This window comes from Halichoerus grypus, chromosome 10 (genome assembly GCF_964656455.1).
Source record: "Halichoerus grypus chromosome 10, mHalGry1.hap1.1, whole genome shotgun sequence".
Lineage (NCBI taxonomy): Eukaryota > Metazoa > Chordata > Mammalia > Carnivora > Phocidae > Halichoerus > Halichoerus grypus.
In genome coordinates, this window is record NC_135721.1 from 76,417,759 (window position 1) to 76,438,156 (window position 20,398).

The 20,398-nt window shown below is 39.9% G+C and overlaps 3 protein-coding genes across 8 annotated transcripts in view; 2 read left to right on the plus strand and 1 right to left on the minus strand.

Annotated features, from left to right (window-relative positions):
* The window catches only part of INPP4A (inositol polyphosphate-4-phosphatase type I A), a 100,960-nt gene extending 100,457 nt beyond the window's left edge, over positions 1-503 (plus strand). Inside the window, exon 18 of the mRNA XM_078057457.1 lies at positions 468-503. Coding sequence (XP_077913583.1) covers positions 468-503 — 36 coding nt within the window. The remainder of the gene's footprint in view (positions 1-467) is intronic.
* Positions 504-1,107: 604 nt separating this feature from the next.
* Positions 1,108-20,398, plus strand: part of UNC50 (unc-50 inner nuclear membrane RNA binding protein) — a 29,289-nt gene continuing 9,998 nt past the window's right edge. For 2 of the 4 annotated variants that reach the window (XM_078056651.1, XM_078056650.1), the window contains exons 1-4: positions 1,108-1,217; positions 6,118-6,257; positions 6,346-6,447; positions 7,992-8,166. In XM_078056651.1, the coding sequence (XP_077912777.1) occupies positions 1,123-1,217; positions 6,118-6,257; positions 6,346-6,447; positions 7,992-8,128 (474 nt within the window). In that variant the 5' untranslated portion in view covers positions 1,108-1,122 and the 3' untranslated portion in view covers positions 8,129-8,166. Of the gene's footprint in view, positions 1,218-6,117; positions 6,258-6,345; positions 6,448-7,991; positions 8,302-11,023; positions 13,327-20,398 lie in introns of those variants that run through there. The other 2 variants (XM_078056649.1, XM_078056652.1) reach the window with 2 other exon arrangements.
* MGAT4A (alpha-1,3-mannosyl-glycoprotein 4-beta-N-acetylglucosaminyltransferase A) overlaps positions 10,994-20,398 on the minus strand; it is a 126,321-nt gene continuing 116,916 nt past the window's right edge. For all 3 annotated transcript variants that reach the window (XM_036110749.2, XM_036110748.2, XM_078056647.1), the window contains 2 exons: positions 15,063-15,175; positions 10,994-14,942 (listed from right to left, as the gene is read on the minus strand). In XM_036110749.2, coding sequence (XP_035966642.1) covers positions 14,916-14,942; positions 15,063-15,175 — 140 coding nt within the window. In that variant the 3' untranslated portion in view covers positions 10,994-14,915. The remainder of the gene's footprint in view (positions 14,943-15,062; positions 15,176-20,398) is intronic.

The following is a 20,398-nucleotide window of genomic DNA, read 5'->3' on the forward strand; positions in this document are numbered from 1 at the left end:
TTTGCAAATGGGTTTTCTTAATTTCTCTTTCTGCCACTTAATTATTGGTATAAAGAAATGTAACAAACTTCTGTATATTGATTTTGTATCCTGCAACTTTACTGAATTAGTGTATCAGTTCTAGCAGTTTTTTGGTGGAGGCTTTCAGGTTTTCTATAGAGTATCATGTCATCTGCAAAGAGTGAAAGTTTGACTTCTTCCTTACCAGTTTGGATGCCTTTTTATTTCTTTTTGTTGTTTGATTGCTGTGGCTAGACTTACAATACGCCCTGTCTTTTGATTGGAGCATTTAGACCATTTACATTGAAAGTAGTTATTCATAGTTACGTACTTATTTCTGTCTTGTTGGTTTTTTGCTTGTTTTTGTAGTTCTTCTGTTCCTTTTCTTGTTCTCTTCCTTGTAATTGATGCCATTTTTTAGTGTTGTGCTTGGATTCTTTTCTCTATTTTTTGTGTTTCTATTATAGGTTTTGGTTTGTGTTTACTATGAGGCTCATATATAACATTCTATTTATATAGCAGTTTCTAGTAAGTTGATGGTCACTTAAGTTGGAATACATTCTAAAACCACTACACTTTTATGCCCCCCTCCATGTTTTATGTCATATTTTCCATCTTTTTTTCTAAGTCCTTTAACTAATTTTTAGATATAATTGGTTTTACTACTTCGGTCTTTTAAGCTTCATACTAGCTTTGTAAGTGAGTGATCTACTCCTTTTATTGTATATTTGCTTTTACTTGTGAAATTTTTTTCACATTTTTCTTTTAATTGTGGCCTTTTTTTTTTTTTTCCTTGCTTAAAGAGATCCCTTTAACATTTCAAGGCCAATTTAGTGGTGGTGAACTCCTTTAGCTTTTGTTTGTCTGGGAAACTCTATCTCTCCTTCCAATTCTGAATGTTAACCTTGCTGGATTGAGTATTCTTGGTTGTATGTTTTTTCCTTTCAGCACTTTGAATATATCATGCCTTCTGGCCTGCAAGGTTCTATTGAAAAATCAGCTGCATGCCTTATTGGCCTTTCCTTGTATATAACTAGTTGTTTTTCTCTTGCTGCATTAAGATTCTCTCTTTATTTTTAATCTTTGACATTTTAATTATTATTTGCACTGGTGTGAGCTTTCATGGGTTCATCTTGTTTAGGGTTCTCTGTGCTCCTGGACCTGGATGTCTGTTTCTTTCCCCTGGTTAGAGAAGTTTCCAGCAATTATTTTTTCAAGTAAGTTTTCTGCCCCTTTGTCTCTTCTCCTTCTGGGATCGCTATAATGAAAATGTTAATATGCTTGAAATTGTCCTGAAGACTCCTTAAGCTATTCTTATTTTTGTTTTTAATTCTTATTTCTTTTTGTTCAGTTTGGTTGCTTTCCATTTCCTGCCTTCCACATTGCTCATCCGTTCTTCTGTGTCCTTTAATCTGCTGCTGTTACTCTCTAGTGTTGTTTTCATTTCAGTGACTGTATTCTTCAGCTCTGCTTGGTTCTTTCTTAGATTTTCTATCTGTTGAAATTCTCACTAGGTTCACCCTCTCTTGTTTCAAGTCTGGTGAGCTTCTTGTTGACCATTACTTTGAACTATTTATCAGGTACATTGTTTATCTTGTTCTTTCACTTGGAGTATATTCCTCTGCCTCCTTATTTTGTTTTATTTTATGTATTTGATTCTGTGAATTAGGCAGAACAGCTACTTTTCCTCGTCTTGAAGGATTGGTCTTATGTAGGACTGTCCCATACAGACTGTGTATGCCTGCTGGCTTTGGCTGGCTGGAGCTGTAGTGGGCATGGGCTGGAGTGGGGTCTCTGGGTGTCCCACACAGGGCGTACCCTAGTGGGACATCTGAAGCTGAAGTGGGCGGGGCTGGGGGTGTCCTGGGGCACTCTACATGGGGATTGCCCTGATGGACCAGCTGGAGTCGAAGTGGGCTCAGGCTGGTGGTCCCAGGGCGCTCTACACAGTGGGGACCTTAGTAGGAGAATTGAGCTAAAGTTGCTGTGTGCTAGGGGTGTGGGGCTCCCTAAAGTGCTGGCCAGTTAGTTATACCCTGTTCTAGTCTGAGTGACCAGGCGAGTTGGGGGCCATAAACAGGGTGCTCACCAGCCCGTTTGGCCCCGGAATGTGTTTCCACAGGCCTTGGCCGTGTGGTTGAGGGTTAGTTTTCTTTTTATATCCTAGTTGTCTTTTAAACCTCTGCTTTTTTGTGTGCGCCTCAGTGGGGCTTGGGCTGATGTGGGCTAGGGTCCCAGGGTTTAGTGAAGTGCCAGGCCAGCTAGGGTGGCCGTGTCCCACGCCCATCTGCGTGTCAGTGTTGGGCTTGGGGGAGGGAGAGAACATATACAGTGGCACTTGCCAGCCCTCTGACCACTGGAGACTATTTCCTCAGGTCCCAGCTGTTCGGCAGACGCTCAAGGGCTGGTTCCTTTGAATTCTAGTTGCCCTTTGAAACTGAGACTTTTTTCCATGCCTTAGGGTGGTAGAATCTGTTCCTGGTTCCTTGGTTCTATTCCTCCCCTCTGCAGTTTGCAGTGTCCAGGTGAGGTTCCTGTTGTTACTATGTCTCCATCTCTTCTGTTCTCTTTGTGGTCCCTCTGTCCTTTGTTGCGCAGAAGCTGTTCAGTCAGCCCTCAGTTCTTTTTCCAGAGGAATTACTCTATATGTTGGTGTAGATTTGGTTTGTCCATGGAAGGGAATTCAGGGTCTTCCTCCATCACCATCTTGGACCCTGTCTCCTGAAAGCAAATCACTATTTGTATCAGAAAATACTCTAAGGGGTGGTCTGTATTGTCAGAGTGCAGCAAATAAGTGAACTGAAATAATGATTATATCATATTAACAAAGTCTCTGGTTTTGCAAAAATGTTATGCAGTTAGCCAGTTCTGCTTAAGTTGTTTGGCTGATGGCATGGTTTTCTCCTGTATTTGTCAGTGGGTCACTTCTGGATGTTTAAGCTATAGAGGGTTATTTCATGGAATCTTACTCTGAATATCAGACATTAAATGAAGTACATTTGAAAAAGGGTTTGTTGAACTTTCGGTGCCTTTTAGCTGAGACACACACAGGTTTTATTGAACAGGTATGCAATCTCACTTCTGGGTTTGGTTTAACGACGGTAGTGTACTGAGGAGAAGTGTTTAATTCCAGCATTTGGTTTCTCCATTTTCTCATAGATCCAGGTTCTTATATGGTTGGCATGCCAGATGAGGGGAGTGGATGTGTCAGGTGAGCTCATAAAAGGCTGGTGGTTGAGTAGGGGTCGTGGTCATTGTGTATCAGAGAAAACACTGTGGAAATTTTAGTCACAGGGAGGCCTAGATTCAAATGCCAGCTCATTTACTGTAACTCTTAGTCCCAGTCTCTTTTGTAAAATGGAGTTAGTTATCTAATTTGTAAGTTATTTGAAAAGATTGTGGTGTGAAAAGTACCTGGCATATAGGAAGTGCTCAATAAATAGTGGCTATTAATATTTTCAACAAAGTCCTGAGACTATAACCTCTGATACCAATGTGTTGTTTCCATTTGTAACTCCTTATACGTGTTGTATGTGCTTGGTAGTCAGTAAATGCTGTGTGTCAGTAATTTGGAATTCCAAAATCTGGCTTAAAAAGACTACTACTAACTAAGAGAAGTTACGTATTCATTATAAAAAACATGGCATATGAAACAATTTCAGTAAATAAGGCTTTCAAAGGAATAGGTTGTAGCAGGCATTCTACCGTGAACGCATTGACTCTGGAGGGCCACAGAAACCAAGTCATTCCGGAGTTTAGCAGCTTTAGTGTGAGTCCATATTACGGTTTCAGTTAAATAGAAAAGGACTCGGGGGGGCGCCTGGGTGGTTCAATTGGTTAAGTGTCCAACTCCTGATCTCAGCTCAGGTCTTGATTTCAGGATTTTGAGTTCAAGCCCCACGTTGGGCTCCATGCTGGATGTGGAGCCTACTTATTAAAAAAAAAAAGGAAATGACTGACATGGTATATTTCTCAAAAGCTACATTGTGTTGCATTGTGTTGTGAATTGTGTTAGAAATGATGACATGTGGTTGCTGTCATCCTAGAGGTGCCATAGGAACCAGCAGGAGGAGGTGTCTGGGAGAGGTGGGATCATTGATTCCTGGTACCAAATGCATAGGCATGGCAGTCAGGAGCAGCATACTGGGTCTGGTAGTGCAGGGTGACGCCAGCTCAGGAAGATAGGTAGAATTTGGCCTTCAGTGCAGTTCAGAAATAATAATTATACTTCACCGCATAGCTTGCATGTGCTGGTTGGGGAGTGGAAGGGAGGTGGGGGTCTGCACAAGAGTCGAGCAGGCCCAGACAGCGCGGTGAACTCAGGAAGAGAGGAGAGAGATGGATCAGAGAGCATCCTGTGATAATTGGATTTGACGAGGGTAGGGAAGAGTGGCAGGTGCAGATGAAGCATTCCATGTTAGATGTGCTGAGTTCTGGGGGCTTGAGGATTTAGTGGAAATAAAGGTACAGCAGACAGTGGGGTAGAGGACTCTGAACCTACCACAGTCTGGGCCAAGAGGAGGATATGACTGGCATCATTAATGTGGAGGTGGGAGCTGAAAACCACAGATGTCTTGAGCTTTCCCAGAAGGAATGTCTGTGTTCCCGAGGGAAGACTCAAGACTGAGGACAGAAGTGCCCATGTGAGGGATAAGCAGGCGGGGGAGCAGCACGAAATAGGAGCTCTTGGGTAGTGAGCTAAATGCTTGTTCTGTTCTTTTAATGGCACATGTTCTTGGCTAAAATGGAAGATGTTTTGGTAAGTTAAGAGTTTGTTCAAACAAAGCTATATTATTTTGGTATTTTCAGGTAACTGTGTACGGAACTGTTTTATTAGTACTGTACTATGTTCTACCCCTTGCTTATTTTTCTATTTCCACTGTAGGCATAGCATTTTAACTGTACCCTTGAAATGAAATCACACAGATAAAAGTGAATTTCTGCAGTTGTGTTTATAATACGAATGATCCTTTTTCTTACTTCCCTTTGAAGGTCTAGTTTTCTGATACATGGGTATTTTACTTTTCATTCACCGATCATTTAACTGAATTCATAGGCCATGCTGTAGAACACTGACAGAGGCTTGAAGAATTTTTATGGCTAGATAGGTCACTGGTGCTCTTCCCTTACTGGTTCCTCCTGATTCCTTGATCTTTTAATGGAGAGGTGACCTATTAGGTGTTAGGCCTTGGACCTATTCTGTATCTAGATTCATTCTTGGGGGGGGGGAGGGGTCTTAGGCCTATGGCCTTAAATATCATCTATACATGGATGAATTTATATCTCCATTTTCGACCTCTCCTCTAAATTCCAGACTTTATATACTTCTTAATCCATGTTAACGGGCATCTTCAGCATGATAGGTCCAAATCCAGACTCCTGCACTGCCCCAAACCGCTCTTTCTGCAGCCGGGCCCACGGTAGCTCATGGCAGCTCAGTCTTCCATTGGTTTCAGGCAGAAATCTCTCAGTCATTCTTGACTGTTCATTTCCCCCACATCAGCACCTCCGCTGCTACCACCCCTGCTCACCTCTTTCTCACAGTAGCCTCCCAACTGGTGTCTCTGTTTCCCCTCTTGTCCCTGTAGTCTGTTCTCAGATCAGCATTCACAGTAGTGAGTCAGACACCCTTCTGGGAACTCCAGTGACTCCTAATTTTATGGAGAATAAAAGTCCAAAGGTCTTAAAATGGCCACAGGCTCCAGCCTCATTTCCTGCTACTTTTCTCACTTGTTCCAGGCACACTGGTCTCCTCACCCAGCCCTCCAACAGGCCAAGCCCCCTGCCACCTCCTCTGTACTTGTCCACCTCCTCCACTCCTGTGTCCAGACTCCCCTCTGCCTGAATGCTCTGCCCCACCTCATTCCCATCCCCGCCCTTGGGTCTTGACCCAGATGTTTCCTTCGTAGGACTATCCTATTTAACACTGCATTTCAACTTTGTATTTTCTGTCCTTCTTACTGCTTAATTTTTCTCCATAATGCCATCTGACAACTCCAGCTAGATCGAAGGCAGAGATCTGTTTTGTTCACCGCTTGGTACACAGAAGGTAGTCAGTAAATATTTATGGAATTAACTTTATTGTATTATGAAAGAAATTTTAACTTTGCTCTTCAGGTTTATCTCTAACAAGTATTTAGTGAAACGGCAAAGCAGAGACTATGATGTGGAGTGGGGCTATGCCTTCGATGTGCATCTGAATGCTTTTTATCCTCTCTTAGTCATTCTGCATTTTATCCAGCTTTTCTTCATTAACCGTAAGTAGCAGTTACTTCTTAAACGATCATCAAAAAGTCACCATTGTATGCACTAAAAAGAGATTCAGTGTGCACATCTCTTCCGCAGATGTTATCCTGACAGACACATTCATTGGATATTTTGTTGGAAATACCTTGTGGTTGGTGGCAGTGGGCTATTATATCTACGTAACCTTCTTAGGATACAGTGGTAAGTCATGAATTGTTTTGATTGAGTGAAGACATAACAGGGAGAGGGGGGAAGTTGCTGTAATAGTAACATAATTAGCTTACTTTTAGATGAATTATCTCATTTAAGCTTCACAATTAGGTTTACTTAACCCTGTTTTTCAGATGAGGGCACAGAAATTAATTTGCCCCCGGTCGTGCAGCTAGAAAGTGGCATGGCTGTTATGTAACAAATTTTGTAATTTTAAGGAGCCCCATTAAACCATATTGATATCTCCAAGTTACTTGCAGGAACCCACAACCCACTTCCTTTTCTCCCTGGCTTTCTGGTTCTGGGTCCCAGTGGCCGGTTAGTGTGGGGCATGAGCAGGTCCGACGTATGGTTGCATAGGTAAAGGAACCTTTACAAACCTTTGCTTCACTTTGTTTTTATGATCACTGTGTGGTTCTATAGATGGTCACAAATCAGGCCCAACCTCTACTGATCTGAGGATGTAGTTTGCAGATTTACTGCTAAATCTTGCTAGAAGTTTCTTTTTCTTAGTATGAATGAGAAACCTTTATATTAATTCAGCTCATCCTTTCTTGTCACTCTGGATGATTAGGACCTCCCTGTAAATACACACCCCTGGTGTTCAAATATGACTGGCTCCTCTAGTCAGAGGTGTTCTCACCCCAGCAGGGACCACACTTGTTCTGGACACGGGGAGTCCGTTCTCCAGAGGAGGTGTTTGTGAAATATTATGTTCAGGTTTCTATGAATTTTCACATATTTTGAGAAAGTTTTAAATTGTGATTAGCATGCTTCAACATTGTGGTTTCTCTAAATGGATTTTTGAGCACTCTTCTGGTAACTCCCTATAATTTGAGTACAGCTCAGCTTCACTTTGGTGACTTCCTAGAAGAGAAATGTTTAGGTTAGAATGCATGTCGTAGGGACCCACTAAGTAGTGACCAAGAAGGAAACTTAGATATTTGGAGACAGATTTTTTTTATTATTATTTTTAAAATTTATTTAAAGTAGGCTCCACACCCAGTGTGGGGCTTGAACTCACGACCTCCAAGCTCAAGAGTCGCATGCCCTACTGACGGAGCCAGGCAGGCACTTGAGGGACAGATTTGTTCTTTCCTGAAGCTTGGGATACTTACTAGTTGATCTCTCATGTGAAGGGGAGGTGTCATGCTTCCTGTATTGGGAAATCTCAAAGAGCTAAAGGTTGGACTCTTAGAGGCTTCTGAGGCAGTCCCCTGTGTAAATCCACCACTGTTTCCAATATTTGTGCCCTCTGTCCCTTAGTCATCACTTCTCAAGTTCCGAATCTGCTGCTCACCTCTCACCCCGGGTTCCCGGGCACAGCTGCGACGTGGTGGCGGCAGCGACACCCAAGAGCAGGGCGCATGACAGACTCTGGCTTTAGAGCAGTAGCTCGCCGATTCAGAACCCGCGTTGCTTTTTGGCCCCACCTGTTGTAGTAAAAACTTTCCACCTGTTGTAGTAAAAACTTTCAGAAAGTTCATTAGTCACATTTCTTTTAAAAAAATTTATTTGATTTGTTTCTTTTCCAGCATTGCCATTTTTGAAAAATACAGTAATTCTTCTTTATCCATTTGCACCTCTCATTCTGCTCTACGGCCTGTCACTAGCGCTAGGATGGAACTTCACCCACACACTGTGTTCCTTCTACAAGTACAGAGTGAAATGAAGGCAGTCTTGGTGAAGTGACGACTGCTTCCGAAACTGGTAAATAAACTATCTTTGTAGATATCTTCAGGGTGTAAAGTTTGCAAATTTGAGTAAATATATAATGTTAATGCTATTGTCAAGTACATTCCGTAAAACTAATTAATGTACATTTCTGTAATAAATATTTTTTAAACTAAAGCATGTATTTTACTCATTCAAACATGGTGATAATCAGTTCCTGACAAGGTACGTAGTTTGGCCCCATTTCTAATGGGCTGTGTATTTTAAACATTTGCCTAGTGTAACCTTCAAAAGCCTCCTTGACCTATAATGTAACTCAAAGGCGAATCACTGTACTATAGGCCATAAAATCATTTACAACATTTTCTATACAAAGGAAACCCCAAGCAAAATATATTCGATTGAAGAGGTGCATGGTGGTTCCTCGGTGTACGTAATAGACATTGAACGCTTGCATAACACTGATAATCAGTGTCTTAACATGAAGGCTCTTTTTCTTTCTTTGAAGACCTCTCCAAAACCCACATAACTAAAAATAGTTGTTTTAAGTAAACTTTATCAGTGTTGAAACTAATAACAACAAAACTTGGTACTCATTAAGAAGTTTTACCTATTTTTATTAGAAGGAATCTTGAATTCAACATGGCTTCTTAAACATCTTTATTCCAAACACATAAATGGTTGTGGCACAGAGAAAACAGTAATGAAAGGCACAGTCAACAGGACCAGTTATTAGGTTTTCAATTATAGCAGCAAATTTGAAAATAAATAATCGTCCCTTAAAAACCTTAACAGGTACCTAAAATATTACTACAGCTACTACCCATTCATTCACCCAATGAAAACATTTTAAGGAAAATATGTACAATACATTTAAGGAGAAAAAAAAAATCTGGTACGGCCTGGAAAAGCAATTCCTCAGGCACCTTCTCTAAGGAGTGCTTCCAGAAACATCCGTGACCTTTCCAAACATTGTTCTTTATGAGAAACACATTAGTTTTTTATTCCATAAATGAAACATAATTATTTTCAGTCAGCTGATTTCTAAGTCATTCTTAGAAAACATCTCTGTCTTCACTGAAATGAAAAATATCAAATCTGCTGGCCTAGCATCTTACAGTACTGTCGATATCAGCCATTTTTAAGGCTCAAAGACCAGGTCTTCAAAAGGTATTTTCACCCAATTTCAGCAAACTGAGCATTTCAAATAATGGAAGGCTAATCATACTAAAGGACTGAAGCTTTGACTCCAGACAGATTTGCTAATTACTAATACCAAAAAACAACTAGGAGTAAGTGATACATAAAGTAGCCTCCCCAATGTCCAAGAGTATTCCCCACAACAAACAATCCTTATTTGGAGAACAATTTTAGCACCACTATTAACATTTTTACTGCAATGTGAACAACACTGGGAATGATACTTGGCACGAAGTGCTTTCCCATTCAATACCCAGCTTACTTTCTTGAACAATGTCTTCTAAATTCTTAACACGCATACACACACGCACACACATACACACGCTGACAGGCACACAGCCAGCTCTTTCCTGTTTGTTCCCGTGAACATGATCTAGTTAGTGCCCAAAAAGGTGGGGTGTTTCAGGCAAGAAGAGGTTATATATAGGTACTGATGATAGGGATATATATAACAAATTTTTTTTTTTTTTTTAATATGGTCGTAGTCTTTTCAGCATTGTATGTTCACATGCATTAAAGAAATAAAGTAAGCCTACTAGTTCATGGCATATATCAAGATTAATAATTAAAATTGTACAGCTATCAAATTTCACACACTATAAATAATGCTACACAGCTTGGAAAAGTTTCCTTTTCTATAAAAGAAAGAGCTGGGATATCTGGGTTCCCCTAGAACACAAAGATGATTTGGACTCCAATTTCTGACTTTCTGACAGTCTTAGCCTCTCATTTTCTTCCCTTTCGCTCTCTGTTCTTCTAGCAAGGGTATGGCAATATAGTAAAAATAAGCACAAAAATTAATCTACAAACCAAAATAAAAACAAGCTTCATTAGCATTAATGACTTGGAAGGAGAGAAGTATTTTGGAAAACACCCACGAAGTACAAAAATTTGGTTGGCGCATACAGGATTTGATCTGTTCTTACACAATAAAGTAAGTTTTGGGTTAAAAAAAAAGTATGTTCTTCAATGCAGAGTAGATTATCTGATTTCTATGAAAAGGCAGAAATTTTTTTTCTCTCCTAGTATCTTATTTAAAGTACCACTGTTCATCGTTCTTAAATAATATACTGAACAAGCTCAGAGCAGAATAAATCAGCACAAAGTAATACCTCTCCCAGGAAAAAGATTCCATATACACTGGGTCCTCGTTCTGGAATGAGAACAATCCTGTTCTAGTTTTTTTTTTTTTTTACAAAACTTTGCTAAGATACTCCCAAGTTTTTGGCAACAAACTTCCAATCAAGACTACTTGAGGGCGCCTGGGTGGCTCAGTTGGTTAAGCGACTGCCTTCGGCTCAGGTCATGATCCTGGAGTCCCTGGATCGAGTCCCGCATCCGGCTCCCTGCTCGGCAGGGTGTCTGCTGCTCCCTCTGACCCTCCCCCCTCTCATGCTCTCTCTCTCATTCTCTCTCTCTCAAATAAATAAATAAAATCTTTAAAAAAAAAAAAAAAAAAAAAGACTACTTGAGATTCTCAGGGAGAGAAACCCCAGAGGCGGCCCAGGTGTAAGTTTGCTAGTGTAAGACTTGACTCCCGTGGTTATTAACATCTCCAAGCTAACTATAGGGAATCAAGTATGAAGACTTTTCCTCCTCACCTCTTTTAAATACTATATTCATTCTCTATTGCTGCATAACAAATCACCACGAATTCAGAGGCTTAAAACAATACCTATTTATTATCTCACAGTTCTGCAGGCCAGAAGTCAGGGCGGGCTTGGTTCGAGTCCTCTGCATAGGATCTCACGAGGCTGGAGTCACGGTGTTGGCGGGGCTGGGCTCTCATCTGCTGGAGAAGACTCTAGTTGCAAGCTCCCTCAGTTTGTTGACTGATCAAGTTCCTGTGGCTGTAGGGCTGTAGTTCTGGGTCCCGTGGCTGTTGGCGGAGGCCTCTCTCAGCTCCTGACAGGCAACTGCATTTCTTCTCCTGCGGCCCCTCCATCTTAAACCAGCAGTGGTGCCTCGAGTCCTTCTGCTTTGAATCTGACTTATGCTACCAGCCTAAGGAAACTCTGCTTTTAAAGGGCTCACAGGGTTAGATTAGCTGAACATGATTATGGGTGAGATTCATGGCTTCCACCCACACGCAAAAGGGGAGGATCTCATCTACGGTACCTGAAGGTCACCTGGAGAATTCTGGCTACTACAAATACACAATGCCATTGATGAGAGCAATCGCTCCAAACATGCTGTTTCCGTAGTAACCAAACTTGCCTTTGAGGACAGCACTGTTGGGAGACCACCTTTTCGTGACAATAACAGATCGAAAAGAAGCCTTCAGAACGTTGCTGAAGAAAACTTTGAAATAAGGACACCTTCTGATCACTTACTGGTGCAACCCCTGATCTGAAAAGCCATACCTTTTCCAAAGACCTCTCCGTGGCTGAATTAATACACACATACGTGTCTACAGCCTGCCTGCCAGATCATCCACACGCACTTTTTCCAAAAGCTTTTCAATCTCACTGCCTGAAACCACTGTTCTTGTTTGACGACACGGTAGGAACCCGTGCGTGTGTAAAGAGCACGTGAGACTTAGAGAACTCAGAAATCTGGGGTCTTAGAATCCCAGAAACAGTCCTCAACCTTCTCACCTACAATACTCATCATCTACACTGTGATATATTCTGCAGGTCTGCTTTTATCCTCCTCGTCAGAATTCATTACTCTGGTTTCGCCAGTGTCCACATTAGCACTCCTTACACAGTGCTGTCCCAACAGAACCTTCTGCAGTGACAGAAGGTTCTCTATCTGTGCCCTCCAGTCCGGGGGCCACGAGCCACATGTGGCTGATGAGCACTTGAACTGTAGCTAGTGTGACTAAGGAGGTGAAGGTTTTATTAATTTAAACTTAAACAGCCACCATGTGTCTACTAGCTACTGTATAGGACAGCACGGCTCTAGAGTCTGACAGTTTATGTGAAATACATACCAGATGCAAACCAGGTTTCATTTATCTCTATATATTAATAATTAAATACTGGACACCACTGGACACTGTCCCCACTCCCTATTCTGATAAAAGTGGTTCAGTGTCCTCTCGAGGCCAAGTATAACCTTCCCTCAGTCCCAGGTACTCTTCACCTCCTCTACCGTTCTGTCCCCAGACTTCACCCCCCAACTACTCTCAAGGGCTACCCCTACAGTGTCTTGCTTGAGGAAAGCATGGCTGTTTCTAATGGTCTAGAAAGGAAGTGGGGGCAGGGAGAGACCAAGAATGAGATGATTGGGGAGCACCTGCTGCACCAGAAGACAGACAGGAAGGATGAGTTACAGGCCTACCCCAGGAGCTTGAAGCCTGGTTGGTGGGAGAATGTGCGCACACATACACACACACTCGCCAGGAACAACCAAAAACTCGGCAGCTGAGTGCGTATGTAAATGTGTGGCAAGGAACGTAGGGAGTTGAAAAGAAAGGAGTGTGGGCTGGGACAGTTGGTCCCCTCGTCCAGCTCCAGACTGCGCACCTGCCACGTGCCAGGCACTATTCCTGGCACAACTAGGCACTGGTAACACTTCATGGGAGGAGTGTACAAGAGAGTCTGTGAAAGGTGGGTGAGATTTGGCTCAAAGTATTCTCAGGAACAGGAGGGGAGAGCTAAGCCTGGGAGGGGAGACTGAGCAGGAGAACAGGAAGCTGGCTAGTATGGCTCACCAGTCTTAAGACTGAGCAGCCCTCACTAAAGGCAAGGAGGTAACCGTCACCTCCCTGATCTTCAGCACATGGTCCTTCTCCCCCAAATCAGAGTGGCCTACTGTGGAAGGGAAATGAGAGGACTTCTCAACCCACCCCAGAGCTTTCCCTCCTGACACTTGGCTGGTCTAGCAGTCGGCATGTTCAACAGCTGCCAAAGTTTTATAATGAAAGGTCATTCTTTTCAAATGAAATGGGCCTGTGGGCATCAGGCCAGGGAAATGTGAGGACAAAATAAAAAGTAAATTAAAGAAAGTGAAAAGTAAATCTAAAAAACCCAATAAAAATGTTTCACTAGACTTGGACATAAAAATTATTCATGGCAATGTGTAACTTTTTAATCAAGGAAAGTAACTGACATGATTCCAGTAGGAGTAATGGAAAGAACTGTACCCTATCCATGTTTCCCAGCATTTTTCACTCCATCATACTGTACAGAAAACAAGGCTCTCTGGACGCTCTTTGTTCAGCATCCTGGGTAACTGCGGGAAGCTCCTCTAGGCAAGGGGCAACTAGCCGGCACCTCCAGCCCCCGGAGGCCTCAGCCACTGGCTAGTCTGAGAGCTCAGGGGATCAATCTCTGCACATCTCTCTGGAACCCACCTGCAACCCACCGGAACTGATGCTGATCATTTTGGAACTTCTTAAAATACTTTTGTAAAGATCACTGATTGCTAAGGCTGATAGTATTTTTGTTTACAGTAGTAATAACATTTGGAATTGCATGATTAAGAGCAATAAGAACTCTTCAGATATGAATTTACCTGTAAGTTCATAATGCCAACAGAATAAATCATTTTGCAAAAACATACAGCTGCTACAGTACCTCTCCCTAAAAACCAGTATTACAATTTTTTCTGTAAAATTCAATGATTTTGACTCATACAGTAACATTACCTAGAAAACATTTTGTCAGAACTCATTAAATGGGTGTAGATATAAAAGGATCAACAAGAGAGAATGCATCTAACTCATGGATCAAAGACAGATTTAAAAAGAAAAAAGAGTTTGTCATTTTACACATCAGAGGGAATGAGTTGAGTCCATGATAATTTGGGTTGAATGCATGACCCCTGCACATTAAAATTTATCAGACTGATTTTTTACACCATAAACAGCATAATAAAATAACCCTCAAGAAGGACATTGGTCTTTAAAATCTTGGCTTTAAGGAATGACAAATGCCTTTGAAAATATTTTGTTCAGAATCACTGCAATTATAAAAGTACTTCAGTTAGGAAATCAATCTAGAATCATTCTTAAATGGCAGTGCATTTGAAAAATGGCATTAATTTGTAATGTTTGCATTTCCAAAGAAAAATATAGAAAGAACTTAAAAAAGCAAGGTAACTTTTCAAAAAAAGTATTGATTCAAAAATTTACTGCACAAAAATATGTACTTCTTAAATGTTTCTAATAAATTAACTCCATAACATTTTTATGTATATTTATATATTTATATATATATAATCCCTGATAATCTATAAAAGAGGGTCTATAATAGTAAAATAAATGAACTTCAAAAGTACCCCCTTCATAAAATGTATTTAACATTAATTTTTCTCAAATTTAAGGAATGTAACAATATGTACAACTCTTATGTATTAGTATAATACCAAAATAGTACAAGTCATATTAACAGCCTGTCATAACTGTAAAATGTTTGAGTCAAGTTAAAATTGGAGGACAGCTTAGGTTCGAATGAATGCAATTATCCATGGGAGGTTCACTTTCCAAGTGGAAATGACAATCATCTTATCTACAGTAGATTTCACAAGAGGTAGTGTTCAAGTAAAAAAAAAAAAAAAAAAAAAAAGGTACATGCTTAACTATCATCTTTAATTAACAAATTCACAGGAAAAAAATGTACTGGTTTCTTAGCAGATGATCAGTTGGTGACTTTTTTAATATGAATCTGAAATACAAAATAACGAGAAGTACAATAAAGGCCTTATGCATGAAATCAAAATGTGGTAAAAAACAAAACAACAACGTACCATCTAAGTTGTGTCACGGATCGCACATACTGTCTTACCTCATTAAGAATGGCCCAAACGGCAGAATTCTGAATAACTGAAAGTCGAAAGGCTGAAATGGGGTTTAGACTGGGATCCACCATTCCTTCGGCAACACCATTCTCAAATTTTCCTTCAAAATAAAAATCAACATGTGTTGGGTAGGCTGAAATCAGCACGCATAAAATATCACAGACTTAAAACAGGGAAGAAAAACACCAAAACACTTCCAGTGGAGGTCGTCAGACACGGCCTGGGTGAATTTTCCCCCTTCTTTCTACTTTTATTCAATGTTCAAATTTCTCATGAAGTGTATGCTTACATTAGAAGCAACCTATTAAGAGAGGCAGAGCTATACTCTTTCTTACTGCAAATTAAATGTAACATTCTATATAGATAGATATATATACCTATATCTATATATATATGTTCTTGCATTAAAATATTTTAACATGCAGGTTTTTAACAAAATGTGACTTAACCAAAGTATACTCTGTACCATCGCTCAGTCCGACCCTTTGAGGGTTAAGTCAGTAATAACAAAATTTCAATGCTTTCAGACATACATACAATGGTTGGCCTCAAGCAGGGGCTCAATCTTTATGTATCCTTTCCCTTATCACATCTAGAAGGGATTAAGAAGTGATACCTCCTCCAGGAGGTTCTAATAGAAAACTGCCATTACAAATGACAAGCTGAAAAAGCTCTCCTTAAGGATAGGACCAAGAAGTTCTATAAAAAGGTAGCATGTGCTAGGGGGAGGAGCAAGATGGCGGAGGAGGAGGAGACCTAAATTTCGTCTGGTCCCAAGAATTCAGCTAGATAGGGATCCAACCATTCTGAACACCTACGAACTCAACAGGAGATCAAAGAAAAGAATAGCAGCAACTCTCTGAACAGAAAAGCGACCACTTTCTGGAAGGTCTCTTCTGATTTATTTAGCATATATTTTTCTGGGGTCGTTGTTACCCTGTTAGCATTTTGTTCTCTCATTCATCTATTCTCCTCTGGACAAAATGACAAGACAGAAAAAATCACCTCAAAAAAAAAAAAGAACAAGAGGCAGTACCGACTGCTAGGGACCTAATCAATATGGACATTAGTAAGATGTCAGAACTAGAGTTCAGAATGATGATTATAAAGATACTAGCTGGGCTTGAAAAAAGCGTGAAAGATATTAGAAACACCCTTTCTGGAGAAATAAAAGAACTAAAATCTAACCAAGTCGAAATCAAAAAGGCTATTAATGAGGTGCAATCAAAAATGGAAGCTCTAACTGCTAGGATAAATGAGGCAGAACAGAGAATTAGTGATATAGAAGACCAAATGATGGAAAATAAAGAAGCTGAGAAAAAGAGAGATAAACAACTACTGGATCACAAGGGCAGAATTCGAGAGATAAGTGATACCATAAGACAAAACAATATTAGAATAATTGGGATCCCAGAAGAAGAAGAAAGAGAGAGAGGGGCAGAAGGTATACTGGAGCAAATTATAGCAGAGAACTTCCCTAATTTGGAGAAGGAAACAGGCATCAAAATCCAGGAAGCACAGAGAACCCCCCTCAAAATCAATAAAAATAGGTCAATACCCTGACATCTAATAGTAAACCTTACGAGTCTCAGAGACAAAGAGAAAATTCTGAAAGCAGCTCGGGAGAAGAGATCTGTAACCTACAATGGTAGAAACATTAGATCGGCAACAGACCTATCCACAGAGACCTGGCAGGCCAGAAAGGACTGGCATGATATATTCAGAGCACTAAATGAGAAAAATATGCAGCAAGATTACTATATCCAGCTAGGCTGTCATTGAAAATAGAGGGAGAGAGAAAAAGCTTCCAGGACAAACAAGAACTAAAGGAATTTGCAAACATAAAACCAGCCCTACAAGAAATATCGAAAGGGGTCCTCTAAGCAAAGAGAGAGTATGAAGGTTCCTCAAAAAGTTGAAAATAGAGCTACCATACGACCCAGCAATTGCACTACTGGGTATTTACCCCAAAGATACAAATGTAGGGATCCAAAGGGGTACGTGCACCCCAATGTTAATAGCAGCAATGTCCATAATAGCCAAACTATGGAAAGAGCCAAGATGTCCGTCAACAGATGAATGGATAAAGAAGATGTGGTGTATATATACAATGGAATATTATGCAGCCATCAAAAGGAATGAAATCTTGCCATTTGCAATGACGTGGATGGAACTGAAGGGTATTATGCTAAGCAAAATAAGTCAATTGGAGAAAGACATGTATAATATGATCTCACTGATATGAGGAATTCTTAATCTCAGGAAATAAACTGAGGGTTGCTGGAGTGGTGGGGGGTGGGAGGGATGGGGTGGCTGGGGGATAGACATTGGGGAGGGTATGGGCTATGGTGAGCACTGTGAATTGTGTAAGACTGTTGAATCACAGACCTGTACTTCTGAAACAAATAATACATTATATGTTAAAAAAAGAAAATAGGAAAGGAAAAATGAAGGGGGGGTGGAATCAGAGGGGGAGACAAACCATGAGAAACTATGGACTCTGAGAAACTGAGGGTTCTAGAGGGGAGGGGGGTGGGGGGATGGGTTAGCCTGGTGATGGGTATTAAAGAGGGCACGTATTGAATGGAGCACTGGGTGTTATACATAAACAATGAATCACGGAACACTACATCAAAAACAAATGATGTAATGTATGGTGATTAATATAATTTTTTAAAATGTTGCATGTGCTATATCTAATTTTTCTTGCTGTGAGGAATATTCTTAAAACCACAACAAAATGCTATTGAAAAAGTGACAGAAAAAAAATGGTTTGTTGTTGGCCACATTTCTCTAAGCCAGGAGCTGGCAACCCTTTTCTTATTTATAAAGGGCAGATGGTAAATATTTTGGGCTTTGTGGGCCAAGAGGAAAAGTGAAGATACCAGGTTGGTACTTATACACGGAAAGAGAAAAAAATCTCCACAAAATTTTTATTGATGAAATTCAAATTATAAGAACAACCATGGAGTACTTCTGTTTTTTGTTTTTTGGGGTTTTTTGTTTGTTTTTTGTTTTTTTGCTAATGCAGGTGTACCAAGGAGAACAGAATTCCTTTTGGGGTGGGGGTGGGGTTAACATTTCAGTTACCTGGGATTCAAAATGATCCTCCTCTGATTGTAAAAAAAAAAAAAAGAAAAGAAAAATCTATTGTAAATGTTCATCTGTTCATGTGGATCCATGAGACTTTATGTATTTTATCTTGAATATTTCACACGGCCTAGATACTGCGAAATACATCAATCCACAAGCACATGATTCTAATGGAGCACATTCATCACGTAGAAGGCATTTATGGAATTCCATGAGGCTCTCCTTGATAGTGGCCTTGTATGTGTCACCACACTGCAAATGAGTCACTTGCAAGCCAAAGTTAGGTGGAAGCTGCTTGATTAGTCTGATATTACTTGGGAGTTCAAATCATCACTGTCATCAGTGACTTGGCTGAAATACAAGGTTTGCATAGAAGTGCTATTTTGTCCTGTAATTTCAGGTTGAATTAAACATTATCAAGTCTGCAGCAAAAACTAACTTTCAAAGAGATAATAGTGGTTAAGGGCAGTTCTCACTGGGAAAAAAATTTCAATCTTGTTCCTGGGCTTAAAAAAAAGTTTTTTTGTTTTGTTTTGTTTTGTTTTTTCACAATAAAATTTATCACTGCTAAGCCCCAGAACTGCTGTGTGGTCCAGCAAGTCACACTGTTCAGTTCCTATTTCTGACAAAAATTCACAGAACTGATCATGGCAGAGTCCATGAGTGAATCAAGTTCACTGCTGATGCTGCTGGGTCAATAAAAGGATACATGACAGATTCAAGTGTTTCCTGTAAAGTACCTGATGAATAATAAATAACCATTGGCTTAAGCTTACATTTGCATAAGCTTTGTAAATGTATCCACGCAGCCTTCTTCATACATATCTTCACCACCATTCATTGTAACACATTTCACTTCAGGTTGTATCAATTTTTGTTTTCTCAACTTGTTGGAAAATACTCTTGCCTGTACCTGGTTTGATGCAGACTTTTCAGAGGCCAGTGCTTCAGTCACTTCAACCTTGGCATTGACTCCAAATAACAACCAGGCAGTACCAGGAATCTCTATCAACTCATCAAGAGACACGGAAATAATTTGCTTTGTTTTTTATGGAAATGACAGAATTGAGCCTATTTTTATTCCAGTGTTACCTTGGTGCAAGAAGATTTTTTAGGCTTTCTTTGTACTGCAGGTCTAGATCCAGTTTCCCACATATAATTATATTTGTTATAATGACTTTGTACACTGAGGTATCTCCAGATATTTTGCACTAGCAGGATTTCTGACAGTGATCTTGCAAATATCCTCATCCAAAAAGGTTCAAAATGCATTAGTGTATCTAAACCCTCACACACACCAATGCACAAAGACCAGGAAAAAAACAAAAACAAAACAAAACAAAAAAGGAGTGTCAAGCACTTGGGAATCAACAAAGAACATTTAGTGATAATCAGGATTAATTTTGAGGAAAATGACACTGTTGGGGTTTTAGAAAGAATAAACAACTGGCATAATGAAATATTTGCAATATTTTTTTCATCTTCTGTGAAGGGATTTGTTTTCCCAACAAGATGTGAATATCTGTTACATAAATAAATATAAGTCTTATAATTACAATAGGGAGGAAAACTTCACTCTATGGTTTAATTTTCTCTTTCCAAACCCCCCCCTTTTTTTTTACATATCCATTTATTTATTTTTATATTATTACTGGTATTCTAGATATTATAATGTACTTCAAGCAATCAGTCTGACTTCAAAAAATTCTATTTTGCCAATTAATAGTCTTACAATGATATACATTTAGTTATCATCTTTCTGCCTTGTGTTCTCTTGTTTTCATGTAGTGTACCCTAAAATATGCTATAAATACCATATCACATTATTAACACTTAGTCAATAGTCTTTGTTTTTTGACTGATATGGTTCCCAATGTCCTCAGTTCTTCAAGCTGTTGGTTGTTGCTGAAAGCCTGATGATCTTAAATAAGTTTATTTTATCCACACATGTATCTTGGCTGCTCCAATTAAATACAATTTAACTCACTATCAGTAATTGGTTTTATTTATTTGGCTAACACCGGAGTTACTCTGACACACACTTTGGTTACAGCCTCACTTGAATTTTTTTATTTCTGTGAAGAAATTCTGCTGTAACAAAATACTCTATGTTAAATATTCTAATTTCCTGACCTCTGCTTTCCTGTGAACCGGGAATACTGTGAGTGCTCAGGATGGTAATGCATTCACATTATGATGCACAGCTGTTGCATGACGGCATAATAACCAC